This window comes from Microcebus murinus, chromosome 14, assembly GCF_040939455.1.
Source record: "Microcebus murinus isolate Inina chromosome 14, M.murinus_Inina_mat1.0, whole genome shotgun sequence".
In the NCBI taxonomy this organism is placed as follows: Eukaryota; Metazoa; Chordata; class Mammalia; order Primates; family Cheirogaleidae; genus Microcebus; species Microcebus murinus.
This window is the reverse complement of record NC_134117.1, coordinates 30,638,681-30,664,064: the sequence shown is the minus strand read 5'-3', so window position 1 is coordinate 30,664,064 and position 25,384 is coordinate 30,638,681. Positions and strand designations below refer to the sequence as shown.

Here is a 25,384-nt window from a genome sequence, read left to right as displayed (position 1 = left end):
CTGGAGTGCAGCGGTGTCATCATAGCTCACTGTAACCTCAAACTCCTGGGCTCACGCTTCCTCTTGCCTCAGCCTCCCGAGTAGCTGGTACTACAGACCTGCACCACCATGCCTAGCTATTTTTTTCTATTTTTGGTAGAGACAGGGTCTTGCTCTTGCTCAGGCTGGTCTCAAACTCCTGATCTCAAGTGATTCTCCTGCCTCAGCCTCCCATGAATAAAGGTTTACTGAAATATAACCATACTCATTTGTTTACATTTTAGTCTATGACTTGTTATGCTACAAAGATAGAATTGAATATGCAACAGAGACCTTATGCTGCTCAAATATAAAATATTTACTATCTGACCCTTTACAGAAACATTTATGTACCACTGAACTATACAATTTATTTGTTATTTATGTTTTCTATCCTGTGCTCTATGGTATTCTTTTAAAATATTTGACTTTTTTGTCAATGTGAATTGAGGGAATGTTCTTCCTCAGCCACTAGACAGGCTATTGTAGACTTAGAAATTACTCAATAAATACATGTTGTATAAAAGTAATATGGAAAGCAGAGGTGTGTAATTAGAAGGTATACAGAAATGGAAGATAAAACTGAAAATAACAGCTAAAGGCTGGGACACAGCTCTGCCGCACACAGTACTGGAGGAGGAGGAGATTAAGCTTGTAAGAAATCATCAGTAGATTTAGCATATTGAATATTTTGACAATACAGGTTTAAATTCTAAAAATAGATGTTCTAGTCCCTGGCCAGTGAGATAAAAACTGGTATATAAATATTTTATTTTCTGAAAGCATTTGGTTGTTAAAAACTTAAATCCAACTTGATTTATATTTTTTAAATGGACCTTTTGACTCAGTAGATGCCAGGAACCATATGTCTGTCTGATATCTGAAGTTATAATATTTTGATATCCAAACTACATCTACCAGATTGCCTGTTGCACTGAAGAATAATTTTTCCCCATTATTCTGGTTTTTGGTTTGAAAAATAAAATGTTCTTTAGTAAATGAATTTAATCTTATAAGATTTTTTTAATCCCATTAATTATAGGAGATATTGTAAACCCAAAGAGTGATTGTTCAGCCATTAAACCTTATAAAAAATCATTGTATATCAGAAAACTAGTACTTATGGAAATTTTCTCTTTGGATAGGCTCGCATGACTTGGGATAGAGAGTCCACAGAAATTCGGTACCGTAGACTTCAACATTTGCTTGAAAAAAGCAATATCTACTCCAAATTTTTATTGACTAAAATGGAACAGCAACAATTAGAGGTATGTATATGTGATTGGCTATAGCTAACAGCTTAAAAAAATAATTTTAAAATAGCTTTATAGAGGTATAAATTATATACAATAAAATGCACGGATTTTAGTTTATGGTTTGATGAATTTTGACCTTTTGAATGTGTAAACCTGTGTAATGACCAGCACAATCAAGATAAAATACATTTCCGTCACTCCAGAAAGTTCTCTGGTGCTGGCTCTGATCCCCATGCCTAACCTCCAGCAACCACTTGATCTTATTTTTGTCACTATAGGTCAGTATTGTTTTTTACTGAATGTTCTATGAATAGGATCATATGGTATTGTGATACTGTGAAACGCTTATTTTGTCTTCATCCCCATTTCCTGGTATAGAACTCTTAAAATCCTTGGAGTCATCAAAGTAATAGTGCCTTTTTGTATGCTAATGATTAGCCTTTTTGTATGCTAATGATTGGCCGATGGCTGGCAGCTCCCTAGGTAGCTTCAGTCTGGGAACTGGTCACCAAAAAACCTAGGCTGGATTACAGGATTGGGACTTTCAGGCCTACCCCCAACCTCTGGGGAGTTGAGATAGGCTGAAAGCTTATCACCAGAGGCCAATGATTGAATCAGTCATGCCTGTGTAAGGAAGCCTCTATAAAGACCCGAAGGGACAGGTTTCATAGCTCTTCTGTTAGCTGAATATGTGTAGGTTTCTGGAGGGTGGCTCATGGAGAGGACAGGGAAGCTCCATACTCCTTTGCCCATATGTTGCCCTAAGCATCTTTTCCTCTGATGTTCTTGGTATCCTTTGTTATACCCTTTGTAATAAAGCAGTAAACATAAGTAACTGTTTCCCTGAGTTCTGTGAGTCCATCTAGCAAATTAATCTAACCTGAAGAGGGAGTTGTGGGAACCCTGATTAATAGCTGATTGGTCAGAAGCACAACTAAAACAACCTGGGGCTTGCAGTTGGCCTGTGAAGTCAGGAGGATGAGGGGGTGGCAGTCCTGGGGACTGAGCCCTCAACCTATGGAATCTGACACTATCTCCTGACAGATAATGTCAGAATTAAATGGAATTAGAGGATACCCAGCTGGTGTCCATTGCAAAGTTAATTGCTTTGTGTGTAAGGAAAACCTCTGTACAATGCATCAGGAAATCTTTTGTGTTGATTCTTCACTGGGAGTGTAAGGAGAAACTGGTTTTTTCCCTCAATATTCTTAAAGATACGCACTCTTTTTGTGTCTTGTTTCTTTGTGTCTTTTTGTGTCTTGTTTCTCAAAAATACACTTGCTGAGTGTATTTTTGAGATTCACTCATCTTATGTTTATCGGTAGGTCATTCTTTTTATTCCTGAGAGCATTCCATTTTTTAAATATAGCATTATTAAGGTATAATTGACATATACTAAACTGCACATTTAAAATGTACAATTTTGGCCGAGTGCGGTGGCTCACACCTGTAATCCTAGCACTCTGGGAGGTTGAGGTGGGCGGATTGCTCAAGGTCAGGAGCTCAGCCTGAGCAAGAGCGAGACCCTGTCTCTACTAAAAATAGAAAGAAATTAATTGGCCAACTAAAAATATATAGAAAAAAAAAATTAGCTGGGCATGGTGGCACATGCCTATAGTCCCAGCTACTTGGGAGGCTGAGGCAGGAGGATGGCTTGAGCCCAGGAGTTTGAGGTTGCTGTGAGCTATGCTGATGCATCAGCACTCTAGCCCAGGCAACAGAGTGAGACTCTGTCTCAAAAAAGTAAAATAAAATAAAATACAATGTACAATTTTATAAATTTTGATGCATGGATACTGAAGCCACCAGTCATGAAAATAAGCATACCCATCTCTAAAGGAATCTTCTTGCCAATTTTTTCCTTCAGTTTTTTTTTTTTTTACTCTTTTTTTATCCCACTCATAGCATGTTGGTGAGATCTTCCTGCCCTTTAAAAAAAGACGTGTTTTTTTGTTGTTTTTTTAAAATTTTTAATTTTGTTTTTAGATAGGGTTTTGCTCTGTTTTGCAGGCTGGGGTGCAGTGGCTCAGTCATAGCTCACTGTAACCTCACATTCTTGGGCTCAAGTGATCCTGCCTCAGCCTACTTCCTGCCCATTTTTAATTCTTCTCCCTCATCCCTCCCTCCCTTCTTTCTGTTTACATCCTCAGATAGACACTGATCTGTTTTGTTATTACAGATTAATTTGCATATTCTGTTAATGATAGGTTTTTTTAGCTTTCATATGTCTGGATCTGGAAGTCTTTGTTTAAACTGTTGTCTTGGTCTGTCACCCCCAGGTAGGGTAGAGTACAGTGGTGTCATCATAGCTCACTGCAACCTCAAACTCCTGGGCTCAAGCGATCTTCCTGCCTCAGCATTCTGAGTAGCTGGGACTACAGGTGCATACCATCACACCTGGCTAAATTTTCTATTTTTGGTAGAGATGGGACTACAGGTGCATACCGTCACACCTGGCTAAATTTTCTATTTTTGGTAGAGATGGGGTCTTGCTCAGGCTGGTCTCAAACTCCTGGTCTCAAGTGATATTCCCACTTTGGCCTCCCATAGTGCTAGATTATAAGTGTGAGCTGCCACACCTGGCCTGCCTTCATTTTTGAAAGATATTTTTACTGGGTAAAGAGTTTTTTTCTTCACTGCTTTTTATCTTGAAAACTAACAATGTTTCACTGCCTTCTAGCCTATGTTGTTTCTGACCAAATGCCTGAGAACATCTCTAAGATTAACCAGTTTGGCTGCCTACCTCAATGTCATTGCCTTTCAGACTTCTTTCCTGATGAGTTTCCTGCCTTTGGGCTTTACCCTCGCCGTTTTCTACCTGGAACCCCCTTCTCCTAGGTAACTGCATGGCTGGTTTCATCATCTTCAAACCTTGGCTTAAACGTTTTCTAGGTGAGGCCTGCCCTCACAACCTTAATAAAGTTGCTAACACTCCTTGCTTGCTCTGTTCTTACCGTTACACTTATCATCTAACATATTATATCATTTATTGTATGTGTTGTTTGTCTTTTCACTAGAATGTAAGATTTAAAAACTTGTGCAAATTGAGAGAATATGATAAATCCCTGTGTCCCTGTCAGTCACATTTAACAATTATCAGTTGAGATTCTGCTACATTTGTCAAATCCCCTTTTTCCTTTGTTTGAAGCCTTTTTAATCCTTAACATGGTATATTAAAACAAATGGAAAAACACAAAACATCTAGCTTAATCAATTATAAGGCAAATACTCTTTTTACCACCTCTCAGAAATGGTTTGAATCCTTTTTTTGTGTCTTGCTTTTAAAATGTGTTAGGGTACATCTGTAACAGCTTTTAGTCTAAGAATAACTCGGTTCCCCTTCTGAATGCTCAGTGCCCTGTACATTAGGAGGACTTTCATATTCTGGCTGAGGGAATGTGAACTATTCCTTATTCCTGACCCCTTAGAGCTTGGGAGATTGTTCTACCTGCTTCTTTCTGGTGTCTCTTCTCCTGGCCTTGGTATCCTTACATTCACATATTTACTAGTACTCAGCTTGAGAGAGAGAGACCACAGCTTTCTTTGTACAGCTCTGTCCTCTTTGGTACTCGACCTTGACCGTGGGAATGTCAGCTGCTCTTAAGTTTTGAATTCTGTCTCTTCAACTTAGAGAGATTGTTGGACTCTGTTTGGATTCTCCCTCCATTATTTGTGCTTGGAAATTGCACTCATGCAGTAAGCTGGGCAATCAGAAGATTGACTTCATTTGTTTCCCTTTTGCCAGTGTTCGCTGTCCTTTTCTGCTGAAAACTATTGTTTAATAAATTTTATCTAGATTTTAATTTAATACGGGGGGGGCAAAATCTTTTCCCTCTTACTCCTTAAAAGCTTGAAGAAAAGTTCTTCCTTGTTTTTTTAATTATGATATACCATACTTTCTTCATTGTAAATATAAGTTATTTGAGAGTTGAGACACTAAGAAAAATTACTTTGCAGGAACAGAAGAAGAAAGAGAAGTTGGAGAGAAAAAAGGAATCTTTAAAAGTTACAAAGGTAATATAGCAAGCCAGAATATTTTTTATGTTAATTAAATATCAAATGAATTCTTTTGTATTCTTCTGACTTTTTGATCATTTAATTTTAATTTACTTTATTTGATAACCTATCTTTGTGACAAGCTACATAGAAATGTGTAAGATCTATTTCTCTGTATTGAAGAGAGGGAAGGAGAGCCAAACTATGACCCTTTCAGTTTCTTTTTCTGTGGACTATTTTTCATAATGACAAAATTTGACTTTTTTATTTGGAAAGAATCTGCAAATCTTATACTTCAAGGCATTTTATAAGTGGCCAGGTTTTTGGAGCCCATAATGAACAGTTAGGTGCTGATGAAAAGAGAAATAATAAAGGTCACGTTTATTGAGAATTTACTATTATGTATCAGGTATTCTATATATCTTCTCTTAGTTAATTCTTAAAACAGATCTGTTAGGTAGAGATTCTGTTATTTATTCCATTTTACATATAAAGAAGCTGATGAAGGAGATAAAGTATAGTCGGTCCTCATTATTCATAGGCTCTGTATTTGTGAATTTGCCTACTGACTAACATTTATGTGTAACCCCAAAATTAATATTCCTGGAGCTTTTGTGATCATTTACAGACATGCTTATGTGCAGAGTGGCAGAAAGTTTGAATCTTCCAATGTATATACTCCCAGTAGAGGTCAAACGTGGGGTGCTCTGCCATTAGCTCTCATTCATACCTCAAACATATATTATTTTCATGGTCTATTTAGCACTGTGCATTTTTGTGCTTTTTGTTTTGTTTTGTTTGAGACAGGCTCTTGCTTTGTTGCTTTGGCTAGAGTGTGGTGGCACAATCATAGCTCACTGCAATCTCAAACTCCTGGGCTCAGCCAATCTTCTCGCCTCAACCTCTGAAAGTGCTGGGATTACAAGTGTGAGCCACGGTTCCCAGCCACATTTTGTGTTTTTTGTTGGTGATTTTGCTGTTTAAAATGGCCCCCAACTGTTGTGCTAAAGTGCTAGCTAGTGTTTACAAGTAACAAGAAGGCTGTAATTTGCCTAATGGAGGAAAAATGAGTGTTAGATGAACTTCAGTTAGGCACAAGTTATAATGGTATTGGCCCTGAGTTCGGTATTAACATATAAATTAAATAAAGTGTGTTTAACAGCAAACACACAGACAATAGAGTTATAGATTGATTAATGAAAATGTTGCAGCCAGAGTCTTACAGGGACATAAATTTGTATTTTTCCTAGGGGCAATGATTTAATGTTGTCATAGGGACTTTATAGAACATAAGTACTGCAGATAATGAGAGTTGACTATAACTTGCTTAAAGGTCACCTAATCTAATAATTAATGCTAGGATTTGAATCCAGGATTAATTTCAGAGCTCGTACTTAGCTTCTATACTAAACTGAAATAGGAAATATCAAAATACCAATAGGCAAAATAGGTTAAGTCCAGTTATTTGATTGTTAGGCTGGTTAGTATTGATGTTCAAATACCTGGTAAAGAATTTAGCAGATTATTTTGCAATATAAATATTTATTTAAAACAACATTTGCCTCATTTCCTAATTCCAAAGACTGACTTAGAATTTTTGAAATAAAAATATTTACTTGGAAGATAATTTTACTGGCTTAGCCATGTACTCCCTATTCTTAAACCTGTTAATTTAACATAGCTTTTACTTTGTCCCACCTAACTTTCTTATTTTCTATGATAAATATTGTAGAAGAACCACCTAACTTTTTATACTAAAGTTTTGATTTTTCACCTCTGCTTGGTTCTAAAATTGACAGCTGTAAATTCTGCCTACTCTTATTTTCACTTGTCTTTTTGTTATTTTCTCTTGTAATCCTCAAACTTTGTAACTTAATTTTTAAATTTACCATGTTTACTTTTGGGGCATTTTGGTTTCTCATGTCTTTTTTTTTTTTTTTATTTCGGCATATTATGGGGGTACAGATTTTAAGGTTTCAATAAATGCCCATTCCCCCCCACCTCCCTCAACAAGTCTGAGTCTCCAGCACGACCATCCCCCAGATGGTGCACATCTCACTCATTATGTATGTATATACCTGCCCCCTCCCACCTGCCCAATACCCTATTACTATAGTACCTATGTGTCCACTTAGGTGCTATTCAGTTAATACCAATTTGCTGGTGAGTATATGTGGTGCTTGTTTTTCCATTCTTGGGAAACTTCACTTAGTAGTATGGGTTCCAGCTCTAACCAGGAAAATATAAGATGTGCTATATCACTGTTGTTTCTTAGAGCTGAATAGTACTCCATGGTATATATATACCACATTTTGTTAATCCATTCTTGGATTGATGGGCACTTGGGCTGTTTCTACAGCCTTGCAATTATGAATTGTGCTGCTATAAACATTCGAGTGCAGGTGTCTTTTTTGTAGAGTGTCATTGGATCTTTTGGGTAGATGCCCAGCAATGGGATTGCTGGATCAAATGGTAGACTCACTTGTATCGCTTTAAGGTATCTCCATATTGCTTTCCACAGAGGTTGAACTGGTTTGCAGTCCCACCATCTCATGTCTTTTTTTTTTTAAGAGAAGGGGTTTTCCTTTGTTGCCTAGGCTGGAGTACAGTGGTATGATCATAGCTTGCTGCAGTCTGGCACTCCTGGGCTCAAGCAATCCTCCCACCTCAGCTTCTCTAGATGGCTAGGACTACATGCCTACACCACCATGCCTGGCTAATTTTTAAACTTTTTGTAGAGATGGGGTTTCACTGTATTTCCCAGGCTAGCCTTGAACTCCTGGCCTCAAGTGATCCTCCCACCTTGGCCTCCCAATGTGCTGGGGTTACAGGTATGAGCCACAGCACCCAGTGCCATCTATTCCTGATACAGTACTTTTCCAATTCTTATTTTGAAACTGTTTAACATCTCTTTTCCCTTACCTTCCTCACTAATATTTGCAGTTAGTATTCTCTCTTATTTAACTTATAAATTTTACTATGACTATTCCTTCAATACCCTGCCCATTGAATGTCTTCAGCATAAATGTACAGTTAAAGAAGATGTACATGGTACTTCTAAATAAAAATGCCTCCTCTGTTTAAGTTTAAAATTTCTCTTCTGAAATGGAAAAAAACAAAATTGGGGAAAGTAGAACCTTGTGGGAAAAAGCAGAGGTTATGAAAAAGTAGGGAAATGAAAAAGATTACATGTAGGGTAAGTAGCATTATAGTGAAGAATTGTGGATATGGTTCAACTTCAAGGAACATTTATTTCTCTTGAATTAATCAGTGCCTTTTAATGTGTAATGTCATAAAGGTCTTTAGTAAAAGTAGTATTCTAAATCCTTGTTTTGTAGGCTAAAAATTCAATTGATGCAAGTGGAGAGAATCCAGGTAAATTTCCTTATTCTAATTTTGAAGAATATGAATTTATATTTTTGTTTTAATTGCTATCAAAAACAAAACTTTTTGTTTTATAGTGATAAGAAAGAAAAGAGGAAGAGAAGATGAATCATATAATATTTCAGAGGTCATGTCAAAAGAGGTAAAACTAAAAGGGGGAGGGCACACAATATTTGATGTTGAGTGACATATATTATAGATTTTGAACAACCTTAAAGTTGTAAGGATGGAATATTCTATTTCACATCAGATTTTCTATTTATAGTAGAGACGGGGTCTTACTCTTGCTCAGGTTGGTTTTGAACTCCTGACCTCAAGCAATCTGCCTGCCTGGGCCTCCCAGAGTACTAGGATTACAGGTGTGAGCGACCATGCCCGGCCTCAAATTTGTTTTTATATTTAGTATCATGTCATTTATAGGTGAAGCTGCCAAAAAGTTAGAAGCTATCTACCAGCGATCAGTAGACTTTAAATCTGAAACATAGACTTTTTTTTTTTTTTTTTGAGGCAGGGTCTCACCTTGTTTCCCAAGCTTGAGTGCAGTGGCAGCATCATAGCTCACCGAAACCTCAAACTTTTGGGCTCAAGCAATCCTCCTGTCTCAGCCTCCAAAGTAGCTGGGACTATAGGTGCATGCCACTATGCCTGGCTAATTTTTCTATTTTTTATAGAGATGGGGTCTTGCTGTGTTGCTCAGGGTGGTCATGAACTCCTGGCAATAAGTGAGCCTCCTGCTTCTGTGTGAACCACCATGCTTAGCCATATATAGAGTTTTCTGGGAGTGAGTCACCATGCCTGGCCATAGAGAGTTTTCTGTTACCTTTTTAAGTGACACATAGGCTTTTATCTTCACGTTGTACTAGTTTTTTTATTCAGGTTATACAGAATTAGTAGTAGCTTCGACTTTCCCATTAATTATGTTTATTAACAGTATTCACAAAAACACACAGCCAGCTGGAGTTGGTCTACAGACTATAGTTTGCAGACCCCAGTACTAGAGGATGGTTGCTATGTGTGAATTTGTACTTAATCTACTCAGATTTTTTTTTTAAAAGCTGGAAAATCCAGGTATTTGCGGAAAATCCCAATTTTTAAAGTTTTGCCAATTAGTTTAGAATTGAATAAGATACTATGAGCCAATAATGTCCATAGGCTTAATTCTGCCTGAGGACCACCAGTTTAAGATCTGTGTAATTTAATTATCTTGAGAACCTTATCCCCATTTCCTGGCAAATTGGCATAAAGTAAATGTTTTTTTAATAAATAAGTAAATAAGCTTCATAAATTATTAATTCACTTTTGTTTTCTCAATTTTCTAGGAAATTTTGTCTGTGGCTAAAAAAAATAAAGAGAGTGAGGTAAGAGATTTATAATAGACAATTAAATTTAGGGGCCATGTTTGCTATCTGGTCACTAGTCCCTTTTAATCACCAGTGTACATTTTCCTCACTATCCCATTTCTTTGCTTTTTAAAAAATACCTATCCAGTCTCACTTCTTCCATATCCTAACATCCTTCTTTCTGATGTATTAACTTTAGGCATTCCTTGCATGTTCCTAGATGTGTAAATATTAATTTATGGGTCTAGCAATGATGCTATTAACTTGTGAGTCTGGGAATGATGCAAGGGTCTATAACCATGTAGATATGTACAGTGAGTCTTGTGGAAACTGAGGGATGCCTTAATCTTGCTTCTGGCCTTAAAAATTTTCTTTAGTTCTATTTGGAAAGGGTTCATTTCTGAGCCATCTCTCCCCCCGTCCTCATTTTATGTAGAGTAGTTCCTTGTTATCTGAGTATTCACTATCCAAGTCCCTACAATACAAAGTTGTATAGGGAAGCAGAGTAATTGTGACATGAAAATATTCACTAATGGATATGAATGTCAGGTAATTAATTTACATATCAAAGATTTTTAGGTCCTTGGAAAAACTGATATTAGTTTAGAAAATCAGATACTCTAGTTGACCATCATATAATTTGTCCAAAATATATACCATAAAAGTGCCTTGGTTTTTTTCTTCTTTGTTCAGTATAAGGATTGAATTGTGATTGTAATTATAACCTGTTAAGTGTAAATATAGATTAAGCTTATTTTTATAATGTGCGGTTGCATTTTAAAATATAAAATCTTAGCCTAATCTTCTATCATAATTTACTATGGAATTTTGGCTGTACTTTATAATTTACATGCAGGCAATCAGTCATTAAGAAATGAATAGTTCTTAAGTGTTCATTTTAATGAATTTTGACACATGCATATACCTGTGTAATCATTGTCCATATCAAGGTGAGTGGTAGAAGGGTGCCTTGTACACCTTTCTACTTATTTCTCTACTCCTAAACCTAGAGTACATCACTTTTGGACGATTACAGGCTAATTTTCTTCCTTTTCACTCAACATGTCTATGATATTCACTTATATTGTTGACTATATTAGTAGTTTTTTTTTTTTTACTGCTGAGTAATATTCCATTGAATGAATATTATTTTCTTTATCCATCCTCTCATTAATGGTTATTTGGATTGTTTCTAGTTTGACTTTTATGAACAAGGCTGTTATGATCATTTGCATACAAGTCTTTGTGTGGATATGTTTTCATGTTTTTTGCCTGTGTACCTAGGAATGGAATTGTTGGGTCATATGGTATACTTTTCCCAAAGTAAACACACCATTTTATTCTCTCACCATCAAAGGATGAAAATTCCAATTTAGGATATAGTTGACATTTGACATTGTCAGGCTTTTGAATTTTGGTCGTTCTACTAGATGAGAAATGTGGTTTTATGTTACATTTGTTAAAATAACTAATGAGGTAGGCTGTATTTTTATGTTTTAATGGCTGTTTGTATGTTTTCTTTTGTAAAGAAGTATCTGTATCTTTTACCTGTTTATTGGTTCATTTGTCATTTATCATTGATAATGAATTTTTTTTAATATCATCTGGATATAAGTTCTTAATCCTTTTTTTACTGTATTTTCTGTCAGTTTGTGGCTTAATGGTATCTTTTAATAAGCAGATTTTTTTTTGACATCCTAAAATGGACTTTTCATTTCAGAATTTTTTTTTGAGACAGAGTCTCGCTTTGTTGCCCAGGCTAGAGTGAGTGCCGTGGCGTCAGCCTAGCTCACAGCAACCTCAAATTCCTGGGCTCAAGCAGTCCTGCTGCCTCAGCCTCCTGAGTAGCTGGGACTATAGGCATGCGCCACCATGCCCGGCTAATTTTTTCTGTATATGTTAGTTGGCCAATTAATTTCTTTCTATTTATAGTAGAGACGGGGTCTCGCTCTTGCTCAGGCTGGTTTCAAACTCCTGACCTCTAGCAATCTGCCCGCCTCGGCCTCCCAGAGTGCTAGGATTACAGGCGTGAGCCACTGTGCCCGGCCCAGAATTTTTGTTTTAAGAAATAGGATCATACTCTGTTGCCCAGGCTTATATGCAGTAGCTAGATGATATCTCATTGCAGCCTTGAATTCTTGGCCTCAAATGATACTCCCTCCTCAGCCTCCCAAGTAGCTGGGATTATAGGTATGCACTACCATGCCTATTTTTTTGTTTTTTTTTAAGAGATGGGGGTCTCTCCATGTTGCCCAGGCTGGTGTCGAACTTCTGGCCTCAAGTGTTCCTCCCACCTCAGCCTTCTGAGTAGCCAGGACTATAGGTGTGCACCTCTGCTCTGGGCCTAGTTTGCACATTTTTAAATTGGAATTATAGATATCTATAAACAGTAAAGTGTACCATTGGTTTAAGTTGGTCCTGAATGTCACAAAAAGATATATTGACTGACACTCTTAAGTGTGATATACTAAGTTTTTAAACTTTTATTTTACCCCTTTCCCTGCAATGAAAGTAATGACTTAAATGAAAGTAAATGTTTCTATATTCCCTAAAAGGAACTTTTTTCTCCCTCATAGATATTATTCATTATCCTTTCTGTGGGCAAAGGACATTATTAAGAAAATAGTTTAATAAATTCTTAAGTAGGACAATATTGTTTTGGAAGTGCAATTTCTTTCTTTTTTTGAAACAGAGTCTTAACTTTGTTGCCTGGCTAGAGTGCCGTTGCATCAGCTTAGCTCACAGCAACCTCAAACTCCTGGGCTCAAGTGATCCTTCTCTGCCTCAGCCTCCCTGCTATCCCTCAGCTGGGACTACAGACATGCGCCACCATGCCCAGCTAATTTTTTCTATATATTTTTGGTTGGCCAACTAATTTCTTCCTATTTTTTTAATAGAGACAGGGTCTTGCTCTTGCTCAGGCTGATCTTGAACTCCTGAACTCAAATGATCCACCTGCCTTGGCCTCCCAGAGTGCTAGGATTACAGGCGTGAGCCACTGCGCCCTGCCTGGGAAGTGCAGTTTCTAATGGTCATTTCAAAATTATGTGCCTGTTGATAATTTTAATCTTTAACGGTTATTCTAAGAAGTTTGTTGTTGTTTTTTAATGACTTTGCTTTTATAGCTGAATGGAGGTGTTGCCACATTTTTAATCCTGATATGATCTTAGTTCTCCATACTGATGATTATAGGACTAGGTAGATTTTGATTATTAGTTAAAATTTTCTGATAAATGGGGGTGTGTGTACAGCAGCATTTTATACCAAATTTCTAATTAAACTTTTTTCTTTTTCTTTACAGAATGAAAACTCCTCCTCTACTAATCTCTGTGTAGAAAATCTGCAGAAAAACAACGATTCAAATAGTATAATTAAAGATAGATTATCTCAAACTGTTAGACAGAATACTAAATTCTTTTTTGATCCAGTTCGGAAATGTAATGGACAGCCAGTACCGTTTCAACAACCAAAGCACTTTACAGGAGGAGTGATGCGATGGTACCAAGTAGAAGGCATGGAATGGCTTAGGGTAATGAATTGTCATTTTTAATACAAGATATTGGTTCACTTCTATAATAGCCTCATAATGTGATATACCACTTGAGTTGTTCATTTCATGTTTCATTATTATACATAAAACAAACATTTCTGTATAGATACTGATTTATTTACCCAGAGTAAATTTTTGGAAGTGAAAATTATTTTGTTAAAGGCTTCCAACAGTTTTATGGCTTTGATAAAGGACTTCCCACAAGTATTATTATAATTTATGGTTTGAATTTATCAGTCTCATCATAATTGTCATCTTTGGGTATGATTTTAAAAAAAGAAACCATTGCGAATTCAGTAGGTATTTATATTGGAATTTAAATACAGTGTATGTTGTTTTATTCAGATGCTTTGGGAAAATGGAATTAATGGCATTTTAGCAGATGAAATGGGATTGGGAAAGACAGTTCAGTGCATTGCTACAATTGCATTGATGATTCAGAGAGGAGTACCTGGACCTTTTCTTGTCTGTGGCCCTCTGTCTACACTTCCTAACTGGATGGCTGAGTTCAAAAGATTTACACCAGAAGTAAGATGTTTCCTTATGATAGAAATGTTATTTTACATGTTTTATTCTATTTTATTGTTGTATAAATTAAATTTTAGACCTTCTTCTATAATATTGATTTCAGTATAAACATTATCTGATTTGATTTATGCAAAGCAATACCGTACTTTAAATTTATATAGAATAGGTATTATTAATCTTGATCATCTTCCTTAAAATGTTCCTGGATGATTTTCTGTGCATTGGACATTTTGATTTACCTGAGACAGACTTAGGTAGAATTTTTTTTAATTGTTTATTTTATTTATTTATTTATTTATTTGAGACAGAGTTTCACTGTGTTGCCCAGGCTAGAGTGCCGTGGCATCAGCCTAGCTCACAGAAACCTCAAACTCCTGGGCTCAGGCGATCCTCCTGCCTCAGCCTCCCAAGTAGCTGGGACTACAGGCATGCACCACCATGCCTGGCTAATTTTTTCTATATCTATCAGTTGGCCAATTAATTTCTTTCTATTTATAGTAGAGACGGGGTCTCGCTCTTGCTCAGGCTGGTTTCGAACTCTTGACCTCGAGCAATCCGCCTGCCTTGGCCTCCCAGAGTGCTAGGATTACAGGCGTGAGCCACCGCGCCTGGCCATTATTTATTTATTTTTTGAAGTAGAGTCTGTGTCACCCCAGATAGAGTGCAGTGTCATCATTATAGCTCACTGTAACCTCAAACTCTTGGGCTCAAGTGATGCTTTTGCCTCAGTCTTCAGAGTAGCTGGGTCTACAAGCACATGCCATCACGCCCAGCTAATTGTTTTCCAATTTTTGATAGAGACACAGGATCTCGCTCTTGCTCAGCCTGGTTTCGAATTCCTGAGCTCAAGCATTCCTCCCGCCCTGCCCTCTGAGAGTGCTAGTTAGAATTACAGGCATGAACCGCTGCTCCCATCCTTGTTTATTCTTATATGATATTTTTTTCCCTGTGTACATGTTATCTTAACCACATCTTTGCCTTATGAGAATTATATATTCCAGAAGTAGTTTCATCATCTGTCTCTTCATATACTTTTTTGTTTTTATGGTTTTTTTTTTCATTTTTTCCCATGTCCAGTGATTTGTTAGAATTGCTTGACTTACTTGTTGTAGAAAAATGGAACTAAAATAAGTAAAATTCATTTTTCCAAATATTTATATTTTTCCAAATATTTTTATTTTGTTCTAAAGTTTCTTATATATCAATATAAAATTTTTTAGATTCCTACTATGTTATATCACGGAACCCAGCAAGAACGTCGAAAATTAGTAAGGAATATTCACAGACGGAAAGGGACGCTGCAGATTCATCCTGTGGTAATTACGTCATTTGAAATAGCCATGAGAGACCGAAATGCATTACAGGTACAAATGGTCTTCATTGGTTTCTTTGTAATATAGAAAGCATTTTTGTCAATTCATAGCACTTTCTCCCCATCTAATAGCATTTGTTTAATTTTTTTTTCTGATTGAACTAATAGATTGTATTGTGCATATTCCTCTAGAACCTTGAGGCTTATGTTAACAGAGAGATTATGATGAAGGCTATAGTCTGTAACAATAAAATTGAAGCATATGGCACTTTAACTTCTGGCCATAATATCATTTTAAATGTGTTGGAAGCAGCCAGACATAGACCTAATCTTTGAATGTATTACAGATAAATTTTTGACATATACTTTGAGTCCATAGATTTTACCCTATCCATTGTATTTATTTTAATCAAATAAGAATAGAATACTTGAAAACAAGTTACTTTTATTTTTTTTATTAGACAGAGTCTCGCTTTGTTGCCCAGGCTAGAGAGAGTGCCGTGGCATCAGCCTAGCTCACAGCAACCTCAAACTCCTGGGCTCAAGCAATCCTCCTGCCTCAGCCTCCCGAGTAGCTGGGACTACAGACATGCGCCACCATGCCCAGCTAATTTTTTCTATATGTATATTAGTTGGCCAATGAATTTCTTTCTATTTATAGTAGAGATGGGGGTCTCGCTCTTGCTCAGGCTGGTTTCGAACTCCTGACCTCGAGCATTCCGCCCGCCTCAGCCTCCCAGAGTGCTAGGATTACAGGCCTGAGCCACCGCGCTTGGCCAAAACTATTTGTTTCTTTTTTTCTTCTATATATATTAGTTGGCCAATGAATTTCTTTCTATTTATAGTAGAGATGGGGTCTCGCTCTTGCTCAGGCTGGTTTCAAACTCCTGACCTCAAGCAATCCACCCGCCTTGGCCTCCCAGAGTGCTAGGATTACCGGCATGAGCCACCGCGCCCGGCCCAAAACCATTTCTTTATAGTAAAATAAAAGTAATATGTACCAATTGTAGAAAATGGTAGTATACAGAAAAATGTAAAAGCACCAGTAATTCTACCTGAGAATCATTGCTTTTATATTAAATAAATAACTGCTGTTAACCTGTAGGTATAATTTATACATAGGATCATATTATATATTCTCTTTTATAACTCTTGTTTTCTACTCAGTAGTAAAACATGAAGACTCTTCTGATTAGTTTGTTCTTCCTACCCAGTCCATATTGAAATAGTTAAGTTTCCTTGTCAGTTTCATTTGCCATTGGCTAAAGTCTATTATAGTTTTCCCTTTTATTAAGCTTATGCTATCATTTCAAGGGTCTTAGCTTTGGAGATAATGAGAGTATGGGATTCCAGGTCTGTTGTGGCTGAGTAGGAGCAGAAGTATCTTAGTTCTCTTGCTAATTTGTTTTTTATTCCTCATCACTATTTCCTTGGTTTTTCCCTTTTCTGTCACTTACTCATTTATAAAGGATGTGTTTTATTTTTATCTGGCATTTTTAGATAGGGGTCTTATAATAGTGAACAATAATTCAGGTTATCCGATTTGCCGTATTGCTAGAAAAATAAGTTCTTTCTAAGTAGTTTTATTAAAGAAGATATAATATTACAAAATTTGTTCATTATGTTAGGAGTGTATTAAGTAAAATACAAAATATGCTCCATTTCATACTCTTTCCTTAGTCTGTCAGTCCCATTTTCCAAGGATACCTTTAGTTGCTAGATTAGAATTTATATTTACAGAAATGCTGCATATTTCTATATGCTAATACAGTAAATTAGATGAATTATAAGTTTACCTGGTCAAGATAAAAGAGAAAGCACAGATATTAAGAAAGAGAAAGTAAAAACAATTTTCATCTGGGCCTCATCTCACGCCTGTAATCCTAGCACCAAGGTGGGAGGATTGCTTGAGCTCAGGAGTGTGAGACCAGCCTGAGTTAGAGTGATAACCCTGCCTTTACTAAAAATAGAAAAATTAGCCAGGCATTGTGCGTGCCTGTAGTCCCAGCTCCTTGGGAGGCTGAGGCAGGAAGATTGCTTGAGTATAGAAGTTTGAGGTTGCAGTGAGCTATGATGAGGACACTGCACTCTACCCAGGTGACAGAGTGAGACTCTGTCTCAAAAAGAAAAAAAGAAGAAAAAAGGAAATAATCTCCCTCCTCACTCATCCATTAAAAAAAACAATTTTTATGTCAACTTTATAAAAGCAAAGGGATAACTTTCTGTGAAAATATAGATCGATAAACTTGGCTCTAGAAAAAAGGGAAAACCTAAACCAATAACTTTGTAGGAAATTGAGAACATCATCTGATTTAAAGAGTGTCAGTCTCAGGTGTAGTCTTCAAGAATGAAAATTCTAATGCTATATAACGTTTCAGAGCATGGGGAACTAATGAAAGCTTTCAATGTTTCATAATCTAGTATAACAGTAATGTCAAGACTGGGCAAAACATTAGAAAGGAATGCTACAGATTGCTTTGACTAAAGAGTGAATAGGGAAATCTTAAAGATATAATAGCAGGAGAACTTCAAATATTATTTCATGATCTGGTGAGGTTATTCCAGAAATGCAAGTGTACCTTAGTTTCAGGAATCTTTGTTTCATTAGTGGATCAAAGGAAAACATGATTGTCTCACATAGATACCAAAATGGCACTTGATAAAATTCAACATCCATCCCTCAATCCCTCAGAAAAGAGGTTTCATTTATAGAATTGTTTTTAGGAAAAATTGTGATACCATTATTTAAAATTTTTTCCCTCATTTTCTAGCATTGCTATTGGAAATACTTAATAGTAGATGAAGGACACAGGATTAAGAATATGAAGTGCCGTTTAATCAGGGAATTAAAACGATTCAATGCTGATAACAAACTTCTTTTGACTGGTACTCCTCTACAAAACAATTTATCAGAACTTTGGTCATTGCTAAATTTTTTGTTGCCGGATGTATTTGATGACTTGAAAAGGTAGGTAAGCTAATTATTTAACTGTTTTGCATATATTTCAAACGTTAAAAAATCTGTGCTCTTAGTTAAAATTAATCCGTTTCTTCTCGGTAGCTGAATTACAATGATAAATTTTTGTCAAATTATTTGTGTTAATTTATGTTAACATTATCTTCTCTTCCATTCTGAGGATGCTAATTATTTTCTGAAAATTATTTTTATTTTTGGTTTTTATGATATAAAGCTAAGACTCAAGCAGTTTCTATAAGGTCATTAAGTATGAAATGTCCAATTTTTTTAAGTACTAAGTTTGACAGTTGATAACTCTGACATTTGACTTTGACACTTCTTGGTTTTTCTTCCTATTGTGAAGGTTCAACCTCAAGTCTTTCAAATGTACATTTTGGCTTGTGATTATTTTTCACTTTTTTTTAAGAGCAATTTTTGTGAAACCATGTTATAAGTCAAAAATTCGTGTTATTTTTGAATATGAGTTCCATCATGGAACCATTGCACTGCAGACAGCTTGAAATATCACCACAGTGTTTAGGAAGGATGTGGCTAATGAATGCACAATAGGTCAATGGTTTGAGAAGTTCCATTCTGGTGATTTTCATTTTGAAAGTGAGCCATGTGGGTGAGTGACCTGAGACCAAGGTGAATGGATAATGATGAGCTAAAAGCTGTTGTATCTCCTGTCATTAGTATTTTTCACAATTGGATTTACTGACAAATCTACATGCTTATACTTGCTTATTTATTTTATTAATATTATGTTTTAGAGACAGAGTCATGCTTTGTCTCCCAGGCTGGATTGCAGTGGCCTGATTGTAGCTCACTATAACCTTGAACTTCTGGGTTTGAGCTATCCTACCACCTCAGCCTCCTGAATAGCTGGGTCTACAGGCATGTGCCATCACACCTGGCTAATTTTTTTATTTTTTGTAGAGGACAGGGTCTCACTCTGTTCCCCAGACTTGTCTCAAACTCCAGGCCTCAAGTGAGCCTCCTGCCTTGGTCTCCCAAGGCTGGGATTATAGTTATGAGCTACCTACCATACCTGGCCTAATTGCTCATTTTAATAGTTTTTTCTACTTTGGAAAGTACTAAAGGATGTATAATAGATACCAACCATTATCAAGCTCTATATGTATGTTGAATTTTAAAAGATTTATTTTAGTGGGTCATATTTATACCTATAGAGGCAAACCATATGACCTTTGTTTTCAGAAAGAGTTATTTCTATAACTTAAAATGTTTCATAAAGTATGTGCCTGAATTTTTATTTGATGTTCTATTATTGTAATACTATGTTAATATATTTATAAATCATAAAAATGTCACCTGTAAGATCACAGTTTTTGATTGTTGAGTCAAAAAATATCTTTGTTGTTTGAATGTTTTCTTGTAATTAAAAATTGTGATGATGTGGTGCAACAATATCACATGTTTCAATATTGCAAATTATTGTAATTGTAAAACATGTATCATGTTAATATGATTGATTTTGTTTAATAGCTTAACTTGTAACCATTTTTCTTTTCCAGCTTTGAGTCTTGGTTTGACATCACTAGTCTTTCTGAAACTGCTGAAGATATTATTGCTAAAGAAAGAGAACAGAACGTATTGCATATGCTACACCAGGTTTTGACTGTTTTTTAAATTTTGCTTATTGTAGGCTTGTAGAATAAGCCTACAATCTAGGAACCCTAGAGATCACCTGTTTGTACCCTATGAGAGTTCTCTGCAAATTTAAATGATTCCCCTGCCCTTTCCCCACTCCCAGAAGTCACATGGTTTTATGGCAGACCTCAAGTGTTTGTTTAAATTTTGCTGGTTTCATATAATAAATTCATTTTACCACTAATGGTTGATGTTTGGTCAACCAATAAAAATGTGTGGTTTTTATGCAGTGTTTGCCAATGGTATTTGTATAATTTATATCCTTGCACGGCTGATGAATAATCCATTCTTGCTTATTGCTTCCTGTAATTGCTACCCCATTTTTAACTTTCTCTACTTTAGACTAACATTATCTTTCAAAGGTCTCCTAGTCAAATTGGCCTGAAAGGCTTCTCAGTTATGTTTTAGAAATATTATTCAAAATCTTTATAATTTTTTTATTTTAAAGTTTATACATGCTCATAAGAAAAATGTGAAACAGTACAGAAGTGAAAAGTAAAATAGGATCACTTCTTCTCCAAATCATATTTCCTAGCAGCATATACTGAATGATAATGTTGTATGTTCTAGACTTTTTTGTCTGTATATAAACATATAACATGTATTTTATCTATATTTTATGAAGAACAAACTTTTAAAAAATAATTACTTAAATCTTTTAAAAAATTATCAGAAAATTATTTTCCTCACAATGCATATAGATTTTTTGTTTTGTTTTTTGTTTGAAACACAGTCTTGCTCTGTATTATGTCAGTGCAAGTGGTAGAAAAATATATATCATTATTTTGATGGTCCCTTTAAAGATAACATTTACATTTTTCCTGATTGCCTGTAGGTATATTAATGTGTTTCTGGGCTAGTATCTGCAGATATGAACAGAATTAGGAACAAAGCATAAAAGCTATATAAAGACAAATTTAAATGCAATATTACATAGAATTTTCTTATTGCTAGACCACTCCCAAAATACCCCCATTCTTGATAAACTGTTGCATTTGGATCATGGATATAATGGAAATTCATTATCATTTCTATATTCATATAAATTTATAGCTATTTATAATAAAACAGTTCTAATGAGCCACCTTATGAAATAACCAACTATAACAATTACTACAAATGTTCAATGAAATGGATGACTATTTTTCAGGAATTTGTTTAAAAGGCCAGGCTCAGTGGCTCACTCCTACCTATAATTCCAATGACTCTGGATCCTCTAAGAGGATCGCTTGAGGCCAGGAGTTTGAGACCAGCCTGAGTAACATAGACCCTATTGAGAGACACACACACACACACACACACACACACACACAAAATTAGCGTGTGGGTGCCAGCACCAGGCTCAGTGGCTCACTCCTACCTATAATTCCAATGACTCTGGATCCTCTAAGAGGATCGCTTGAGGCCAGGAGTTTGAGACCAGCCTGAGTAACATAGACCCTATTGAGACACACACACATATACAATTAGCGTGTGGGTGCCAGCTCATAGCCCCAGCTACTCTAGAGGATAAAGCAGGAGGATGAACTCTTGAGCCTAGTTAAAGGACATAGTGAGCTATGATCACATCATTGCACTCCAGCCTGGGTGACAAAGCAAGATTCTGTCTCAAAAAATAATAATAAAATAAAAGGACTCCTGTTACAACGAGAAGAGGGCTTACCTGAATGCTCTCTGCGGTCCCCTTTAAGTGCTAAATTTTACAAATTCTCATTGTCATGACTCTATAGTTAAATTTCCTAAGGATAGAAACTTAAGATCCAAGCCCTTATTTTTGCTATACTATATGGATTTAACTATTGAGGATAATCATGTCATCCCAAAACATATGTCTTTCTTAATAAATCATTTTCCCACAATGTTCCACACCAGGACACTTCAAAGCCTCCAGAACAACTACTGACATGTCAATATTTTTAAATTTAAACACATACACATGCACAAAGACACCATCAAGTTTTTCATAAGGTGGCTCATTAGAAAACATGTAATTAGGTTTATCAACTTTTTTCTATACAAAAGGGTTCCCAAATTCCCAAATCAAACTATGTCTGTTGATACACATATTATAAAGGTATAGTGTCTTCAGAAATATTTTTTTAATTCTTTTGTGAAGTTCTCGTAGCTTACTATGTGTATTTTACTCCCCACATTAAAAGCCAAAAGCAGTATGACATTTAAGAATTAAATTTCTTTCATTTAAAAATTATTTTAAAAATAATATATGTAAATGGTAAAAAGTTTTTAAACAGTATGGAAAGTTATTAAATAAAAAATATGTTTCCTTTATTCCTGCCACACTTCCTTTCCCATTTTCCCCGGTGTAACTGATGGTTTCTTATTTTTGCCTATTCATTTAGAAACCTTGTATCTTAGCAAATATATGTATAAATATCCTTTATATGTGTCCTTCAACAGGGTAGAGCACCTCTTCACCCATGTTTGCCATTTCTAGACAACATCAAACTATTATGTCAGTGCAAGTGGTAGAAAAATATATATCATTATTTTGATGATCCCTTTAAAGATAACATTTACATTTTTCCTGATTGTCTGTAGGTATATTAATGTGTTTCTGGGCTAGTATCTGCAGATATGTTTTTTTTTAAACCACTTGTCATGTTTTCTCTTTATCTGATACAGTATCTCTATGCTTAGCTCAATATCTATGGATATTTAAGTACAAAGCCCTGAAAATGAGCTTTATCATATAATTACTATATGTAAACCATTATAAACTGATATTTATAGAGAAGGCTATTCAGGGTATAAACTGATTTTAAACAGTTTGTGTTCTTTTAAAGGCCTAAATAATTTAACAATGGCATAATTATCTGTTGCTTCTATGTTATTCTATTTATAAATGTGATAATCACTTGTAATCACCCCAGCTAATAGTAATTTTAAGCCTGAAGTTTTAGAACTTATGCAAGGAAACTTCCATGTCTGCATTTCTAGACTCATTGGCTTTCTACTAGTCTATATCCTCTTTCTAAAAGTTGTGGCCTGTAACTGAAATGTTTAACCCTAGGAAGTACAAATATTACCTTTTCATTTCTACTTTTTAAATTTTTCAAGATATATTCTTAGAGTTTTTAAAAGATTAGTAAATTGGGAGATGTTATGCATACATACAATGATGTGTACTGATTTATTGTGTACTGATCTTGGAAAATTTCAAGGAGATGATATTTATATCTGACTTTTTAAGATTTCATAGTATTTATGCAGGAAGAAAGGGAGTGTGTGGGGACAGTATTCCCTGAAAAATAAAATTGTTTAATATTCATATTTGTTCATGTTTAAATTTTAGATTCTAACACCTTTTTTACTGAGAAGACTGAAATCTGATGTTGCTCTTGAAGTTCCTCCTAAACGTGAAGTAGTTGTTTATGCACCACTTTCAAAGAAACAAGAGATCTTTTATACAGCCATTGTGAATCGTACAATTGCAAGCATGTTTGGATCCAGTGAGGTAGAGTGTGGATTTTAAATATACTGTAAACAAGACTTGGCATATAAAATTTCATGTTTGATTTCAGTCTTTTGGCTCCCCATCTGTTTTCAGGACTTGTTGGGTATATTTCTAACTGGAGTATAAGGTATAAGGCCAGTAATAAAAGGTGTTACATGTCCTGCTAAAATTTAAGTAATGGTTTATGTGTTAATTGCTTTATAGTCATTTGGAATGCTTGTTAAAAATTTACATTTCTTTGCCTTACTACTTGTAGGAGCAAAAAAGAAAAAAAAAGTTTAGGTTCCTTTACCAGATTAACCCTTATCATTCTGTTTGAGATTGGACTTGGAAATACATTTTTAACCAACACAATTATTTGAGAATCACTGTACTAAGAAGGGCTTACCAACTACTAGACCAGTCGCCTCCAAATAGCTTGAGCATCCCAAATCCAAAATCTGAAATACTCTTAAATTGGAAACTTTGAGAGCTGACATGATGCTCAAAGAAAATGCTCATTAGAGCATTTTGATTTTCAGATTAGGGATGCTCAACCTGTGCAATTTGTTCACAGGAGGTCATTGATAGCCAAAAGGATTAATAGAATATTCTATTTGAAAGAAATAGCTACATTCATCACCTACCATATAAGAGATGTAGGTAAGATGTCATGTGAATGAAGATAAGGAAATCCTTAAATTTTGTGTAAATGTCTAGATTTTGACTGTATGTTATGGACCATACTTCCTTTTCAAAATATTTATGGTTATGTATTTCCGTTTAATACGGCCATTATTAGACTGTCTTTTCCCCTTTTAATATTAATTATAATTAAAGGAATGGTCTGGCTTTTTAGCTGTTAGAAACTTGTATTTGCCTATTGTAAAGATTCTATTTATAATATACTAATCCAAAGAGATATCCTCTATAAGGCAAATTTCTGGAGCCTATTTTAGCTTTAAATTATTAAATCCCTTTATATAAATTTAAGACAATTTTTTATACCCTTAGTTTTTTCTACTGAAATCTGAAGGTGCTTGTTCTCACTTTCAAATATTGTCATCAATGTTAACAGAAATTTCATGCAACATTTGCATTTGGCTATAGATTGTGGATCCTTGATATTATGCAGTTGGGAATTACTAACTTGATGAGAGACAAATTATTTTTTCTTTATGTGTTAGAAAATTATTTTGTACACTAAAATATCATATCTTATTTTGCTTATATTTAGAACCTAAAGGTATAACTTTTAAAGCAGATTTTTAAAACTTTGTTTTCTTTTAGAAAGAAACAGTTGAAGTAAGTCCTACTGGACGACCAAAACGACGAACTAGAAAATCAATAAATTACAGTAAAATAGATGATTTCCCTAATGAATTGGAAAAATTGATCAGTCAAATACAGCCAGAGGTGGACCGAGAAAGGTGTGAGTTTAAAAATAAATTTAAGCATTCTCTAAATGTGGTATTTTTTGCATTTCTCATTTACATGCACTATGTTTTTGGTAGAACTGTTGTGGAAGTGAATATCCCTGTAGAATCTGAAGTTAATCTGAAGCTGCAGAATATAATGATGTTACTTCGTAAATGTTGTAATCATCCATATTTGATTGAGTATCCTATAGACCCTGTTACACAAGAGTTTAAGGTAAATATCATTTAATAATTTACCATTTTGATTTCTATAACTTTTTTATATTGGAGGAAAGTTATTTTGTTTGGTTGGATTATTATTATTATTAAAAGTAAATATTGTGCTGTTTGCCATATAAAGATTGTTATCCTTTAGTGAGCTGAGATAATCTTCTCCCCCAAGATTCAGAGAACCTATGAAGGTTAGAATGAAGGTCACTTTCTATGTGCAGCTAATATTTTTATTTACATATCTTATGTGAACAGCTGAGGATTAAT

At 35.2% G+C, this 25,384-nt stretch overlaps 1 protein-coding gene across 3 annotated transcripts in view; it reads left to right on the top strand.

Moving 5' to 3' along the window:
• HELLS (helicase, lymphoid specific) overlaps positions 1 to 25,384 on the top strand; it is a 43,700-nt gene that overhangs the window by 9,530 nt on the left and 8,786 nt on the right. For all 3 annotated transcript variants that reach the window (XM_076009960.1, XM_076009961.1, XM_076009959.1), the window contains 13 exons: positions 1,164 to 1,286; positions 5,232 to 5,288; positions 8,609 to 8,645; positions 8,732 to 8,796; positions 9,974 to 10,012; positions 13,296 to 13,523; positions 13,890 to 14,072; positions 15,293 to 15,436; positions 18,156 to 18,352; positions 19,879 to 19,975; positions 23,328 to 23,489; positions 24,759 to 24,898; positions 24,983 to 25,121. In XM_076009960.1, coding sequence (XP_075866075.1) covers positions 1,164 to 1,286; positions 5,232 to 5,288; positions 8,609 to 8,645; positions 8,732 to 8,796; positions 9,974 to 10,012; positions 13,296 to 13,523; positions 13,890 to 14,072; positions 15,293 to 15,436; positions 18,156 to 18,352; positions 19,879 to 19,975; positions 23,328 to 23,489; positions 24,759 to 24,898; positions 24,983 to 25,121 — 1,611 coding nt within the window. The remainder of the gene's footprint in view (positions 1 to 1,163; positions 1,287 to 5,231; positions 5,289 to 8,608; positions 8,646 to 8,731; positions 8,797 to 9,973; positions 10,013 to 13,295; positions 13,524 to 13,889; positions 14,073 to 15,292; positions 15,437 to 18,155; positions 18,353 to 19,878; positions 19,976 to 23,327; positions 23,490 to 24,758; positions 24,899 to 24,982; positions 25,122 to 25,384) is intronic.